The sequence below is a fragment of the Spermophilus citellus genome (genome assembly GCF_964194105.1).
Source record: "Spermophilus citellus genome assembly, chromosome: 1".
Taxonomy (NCBI): Eukaryota; Metazoa; Chordata; class Mammalia; order Rodentia; family Sciuridae; genus Spermophilus; species Spermophilus citellus.
In genome coordinates, this window is record NC_138182.1 from 250,905,550 (window position 1) to 250,911,226 (window position 5,677).

Sequence of the window (5,677 nt, forward strand, 5' to 3'; positions counted from 1 at the left end):
ATTCATGACTGTATATGTAATATAATTTTGTATAAAAAACAACTCTTTTTAATTCCTGTCTTTAATTTTTTCCCATATAATTTTCATCAATTTTGAAAGCCTTCCTGAAAACTCTCAATTAGGTACCAAAAGTGTTTGATGAAATTAGCTCTTTATTTCTTCTCTTTTAAATATTTTTCAGTGTTCCTTTTGGGGAAATATACATATATCTTTCTTATATCTTGACCACTCATTCTCTGAACAATGTATCTGTTGTATTCCGAGATTCCTCTCACTGATGGAATGAAGTAAGTTTTAAAACTGAATTAAGTAGAACAGGCCCTCATACAGCATGATTTAAGAAACAAAGAAATTTTCCAGATAGCTGGAAGAAATCCAAAACCTTTTTCTAAACTGCCCAATCCTGCTTTTGGATCTTGCTCTAGCCTAGATTTTTTACTTTAATTTTTTTATTTTATTTTACATTAGTACTTAGGCTTTGCCTGCATTGTATAAACAATATAGATTCCTAGATCTCTCCTCCAGAGATTAGAAGTATGAAACATTTATGGGCCAAATGTTAAAAATACCTTAGAAAAGGAGGCTGAGTCAGGTGTACTTCACTTTAAGAAATATGACTTATAAATTTATTTTGGGGGAAGAGAAGGAAAAAGATTGCACTAGGGAATGATATTGATCAAATAATGTTATATCCAGGTACAAATATGGCATATCAAATCCCATTATTGTGTATAATTATAATACACTACAAATTTTTTTTAAAAAATTCATTTGAAGGAAGAAAAGCAATCAATATTCCCTCCCACTTTTCTATACACCATGTCATCTCCAATATGATATTACCTGAAATAGTCTCAATCTTTCTTTACTTTCTAAATGCATCCCCTTTTGAAATAAATATAAATATTGTTGAAAGAAATCTCTAGCCAGGTGCTGTGGCACATACCTGTAATCCCAGCAGCTTGGAAGACTGAGGCAGGAGGATCATGAATTCAAAACTAGCCTCAGCATAAGTGAGGTGCTAAGCACCTCAGTGAGACCCTGTCTCTAAATAAAATATAAAAGCAGGGCTAGGGATGTGGGTCAGTGGTCAAGTGCCCCTGAGTTCAATCCCTGGTACCCAAAATCAACAACAACAGAAAAGCATCTCTGCTTTGAAAACCATATAGTTTGGGACAGGGATGTATTGAAGAGAATAAGAAATCCATGCTGAGGATTAAATTTATTTATACTGAAGAATTTTTTTATTAAAAGCCTTACCTTAAATAATTCACCTTTTCTCCTTTCTTTCAGTTCAGTGATCATTTGATGACTAAATTGAAATAAATGAAAAATTTATGGTTATTTTATAGAAGAGAAGCACTTAGGACTAATAAATTCCAGAAATGGAAACTATAGCTGATAACATTAACATAAAATATATCTGCTTGTGATGGTTCTAATAATGTTCAAAATTATGATCTCTCCCACAGAATCTCAAATGTATTCATTCCGGGATTTTGAAAGTTAGTTGAAATTTCAAAGAGTCCCTAAGGTGAAATAAACTCCCCAAATAAAGGCCTCAGCCAAAATTTGCCCATAGTGCTTTTGATTTAGATGTGGAAGGTGGAACCCAAGGGCAAAAGCCCTTAGCTTAACTACCTTAGCTTCAGAATAAGAGAAGAGGGCCATCTCTGAAGCTAGAGTCATGAGGTCAATGGGTCAACCCTGTTACTAACTCCAGAGTAAGATGCTGGATTTGTGAAGAAAATGAAAGTGAATCTTTGCCCCTAAAAACTCTCCCAATCCACTTGGCCACCTTAGATGACAGACTAAGGAGCTATGGCCACAAACTGGATTTCCAAGGATTAAAGTTTTTAGTCTTATCCTCTGTGGGCATTATTGTTTACCACATTTATAATTTCTTTGACATGACAATTAACAAAACAAGATGTTTTCCATGTCCAAGGTTTCAATCATTTTCCAAGTTCATAATAAAATTTTTCAAAATTCCAAGTTAAGGAAAACTGTATATAATTTATTAAAATTGAGGTATTTTGTATTTGGAAAAGAGGAAAATATTCCCCCTTTAAGTTAAGTAGTACTCTCATGGTGTTCCTATGATATCTGCCTTCTTGTTAATGTATGTGCTCTTGCTGTGGTTCTATATGAAGGTTTGCAAACTTGACTCACATTTCCTGCAATTCTATTTTTTCCCACAGTATCTCTGGCTATCGCCACTAAGGATTATAACACCATTCTTTATTATTGGCTCATCATAGATATCATCAGTGGGTTGTCTCCTCCTAAGAATCATTCTAGGCTTTATATGAATAAACTGTGTCATATTCAAAGCACACTGGATTTTTAAAAGGACTCAAATATAAGGTTATAATGATTAATTAAAATGGATCATATGCTTTCAAACACAGAATCTGTTTGTGGCTATGAACTTGACTCCCCTGTTAGTGACATTATACATTAAGGGCAAAACTTATATAAAAATGACAACAGCAGATAAGACCTTTGACTGGCATTCTATAGATAGTTTGTGTTAAATGGAATCAAGCAGCATCACTATAGGAATAAAATGTTATGTTTTTCCTTTGCAGAAAGAGTTTAACAATGACTGTAAGCTGAAGGAGAGGATAGAGGAAAATGGATACAATACCTACGCATCCTTTAACTGGCAGCACAACGGCAGGCAAATGTATGTGGCATTGAATGGAAAAGGAGCTCCCAGGAGAGGACAGAAAACACGAAGGAAAAACACCTCAGCTCACTTTCTTCCCATGGTGGTCCACTCATAGAGGAAGGCAACGTTTGTGGAAGCAGAAGAACCAAAGGCTCTTTGGCCAGGAATAGTCAATATCCTTCATGGAGACAGTAGCTCGAAAGGCAAAGAAACACTGCAGACATCTGCCTCCTTAAAAGAAAGGAAGCCTTTGACGGTTTTTGTACTCACTGCTGACATATGATGTTCTTTCTTTAGCTCTGTGTCATGCCTTATAACTAAGACAAAGGCAGATCAAACGGGATAGAAGTTATTCCCAAGAGAACAACATTATGGCTGGGTTTTTGGTCAAGTTGTTTTGTTTGTGAACCTCTGAGACAGAACTTAAAGGACATGGAACAATCTGTTGAATGATCTTCGGGAAAGTTATTTATGGAATACGAACTCATATCAAAGACTTTCATTGCTCATTCAAGCCTAATGATCCAATGAGCAGTAAGACACACAAGCATTTACTGGAAAGCACTTGGGTCATATCATATGTGCAACCAAAGGAGCTTTGGGTGTGGCACCATGGAAGAATTGGATAGGATTTAAAAATATAAATGTTTTAGTGTGAAACTGTTCTAACAATACGAATAGTATGGTATGCTTGTGCATTCTGCCTTCATCCTTTTCTATTTCTTTCTAAGTTATTTATTTAATAGGATGTTAAATATCTTTCGGGGTTTTAAAGAGTATCCTCAGCAGCTGCCCTCTGATTTACCTTCTCTTTTTTTCTTCAGCACACCACATGCATGTTCATGACAAAGTGTTTATAAAACTTGGCAAACACTTCAAAAATAGGAGATGAAATTAAGAAAGCAATGTGAGCTCCCCATGTGCTATCAGTTGACTTAATTTGCACTTCTGCAATAAGATCCAACAGTAATAAAAATGGCAGTACTCTGCCATGGCTTGAATGAGATCTGACTGCCATCATTTAAAAACATACATCACTTCCTTTTCTAAGAAATAGATGAGAAGGCCACACTCTTCTCTTTGAATGCATCAATTCATCTCCAATAATATACTAAAGAAGGAAAGTGAATTGTTGAATGCATTTTTGTAGCCTAGCCTCATTACTTTCTCATGATTTCTTGCCATATGTCACAGTGGTAAATGATGAAGAGGCTATCTGCAAATGGAAGAACCCTTTGTAAGTCCCACATAGTGCATCTCCCCCAAAGAAACATCAAGGAATTGGGTATGAAGTGCAACTCTCCCAGGGGCTTAAACTGAGCAAATGTATCCTGGTATATGTGTAACCATATACTGAAACCTGTTCAAGCTGTATGATCTAGTCTTTACAAAACCAAATAAACCTATTTTCTGTAAATTTAAAGAGCTTTAGAAAGTTCCATAATGTAGCCATATTGAAATTCATTTGTTAGAGCAGGTATAGAAAACAGTACATAAGTACATAAGTGTACCAGTCATCATCACAATGTATTCCACTAAATAAATACATAAGCCTTATTTGCAGTGTCTGTAGTAATTTTAAAAATGTAGAAAAGTATTATTTGTTCTAAATACTTAAGTGATAACTATAAGACTATATTGATGCTGCAGTTTTATCTTCATATTTCTTGTTTTGAAAAAGTCTGTTTATTTTTATTGTTTGGACACAGTATTTTGGTACAAGGAAAAGATTCCCCAAATATGTCTTTTTACTGAAGTTTAACCTCTAGAAAGGCTGGTGTCTTGTTATCCTCTTATAACTTATTTGTGTTGATGCTTAACTAGCACTTCCAGCTAATCTGTCAATTAAAAATTAGCTTTATTAAGAAAATTTCTCTTAAAGTAATTTCATAAAGGTCTATTTTTATGATTCCTTAAATGTGTTGATATTTCAAAAGAAATGCATTTGAGGCACATTGTTCTGGTCAATGCCTAAAGTTGCAACTCATGATACTTTGTTCCAATTTGTTTTTTGACAAATAGGATTCTATTTGATTTTTGTGGTTGGGATCTGCATGTTAAAATTTCATTGGTAACTGAATCTGAGAGCTATAATGTAACACATTCCTATGGAAACTAGGTATCTTTTTTTTCCTTTTATTTTAAAATAATAATTGCACCTGATGCATCAACATGGACCACCCACAACCAGAACTAAATACTTAGTGAAACAAATAGAGTATTTGATGACCACAGTGACAGCAGACGGGGCACAAACTGGATTCTTACTTCACATAGCCATTTAGATTACCCAAGAAACTGTTTAAACAGTCATCATTGTGGTCCTCAAGACAGCTTCTAGCAAAGTGTATCAAAGCTTGCAGTGTCCCAAAATAGAAAACATCTCTCCTCCCACCCCGATCCACCCCCTACCCCACACCCCAACAAAGGTAAAGACAGAAATGGTTTGGTAAGGAGTATGAGTTTCCTTTGCATTTAAAAATGTCATCTCTGCTGGATATTGATATAGAATTCTGGTCCCTTTTGCAACTACTGAAGGAAAAGAAGTTCAATTCCTGAATGTTGTAGGTTAAAAAAAAAATAGAGATTTGGGAGCTCTGCTTCTGTGGGAAGCATGGGCCCTGGCCCGGGAAATTCAGGTGCATGAGCCACAAATATGTGTCCATACGAGTGTTGGTTCTGAGGAAGCGACTCCTAAAGGTACAGAATCACTCCCTCCTCCTACCTCCCAAAAGGCTGAACAGTGTATAGTATGTTACATTTAAATAAAAGCAATAAAAATGCTGGGAAAAGAATATAAAAATATTGTTCTTGTTTGTTTTATTTCCCTAAAACTCTACCTGATAATGAAGAGAAAAGCTGGAGGGTGGTGTGCAAGTCAGGATGTGGTTAAATGCCCCAACAACAACAACAGGAAAAAAATGTACTCAAACATTTGTAAGGTTTCTTTAATGTTTTACATGTGTGAGTCGGCTATTCCTTACTCTAATAACAACCAAATGC

General features: G+C 35.2%; 1 protein-coding gene across 1 annotated transcript in view; it reads left to right on the forward strand.

Annotated features, from left to right (window-relative positions):
- FGF10 (fibroblast growth factor 10) overlaps positions 1 to 5,461 on the forward strand; it is an 80,571-nt gene extending 75,110 nt beyond the window's left edge. The window contains exon 3 of the mRNA XM_081294990.1: positions 2,592 to 5,461. Coding sequence (XP_081151116.1) covers positions 2,592 to 2,789 — 198 coding nt within the window. The 3' untranslated portion in view covers positions 2,790 to 5,461. The remainder of the gene's footprint in view (positions 1 to 2,591) is intronic.
- The last annotated feature ends 216 nt before the right edge of the window (positions 5,462 to 5,677 follow it).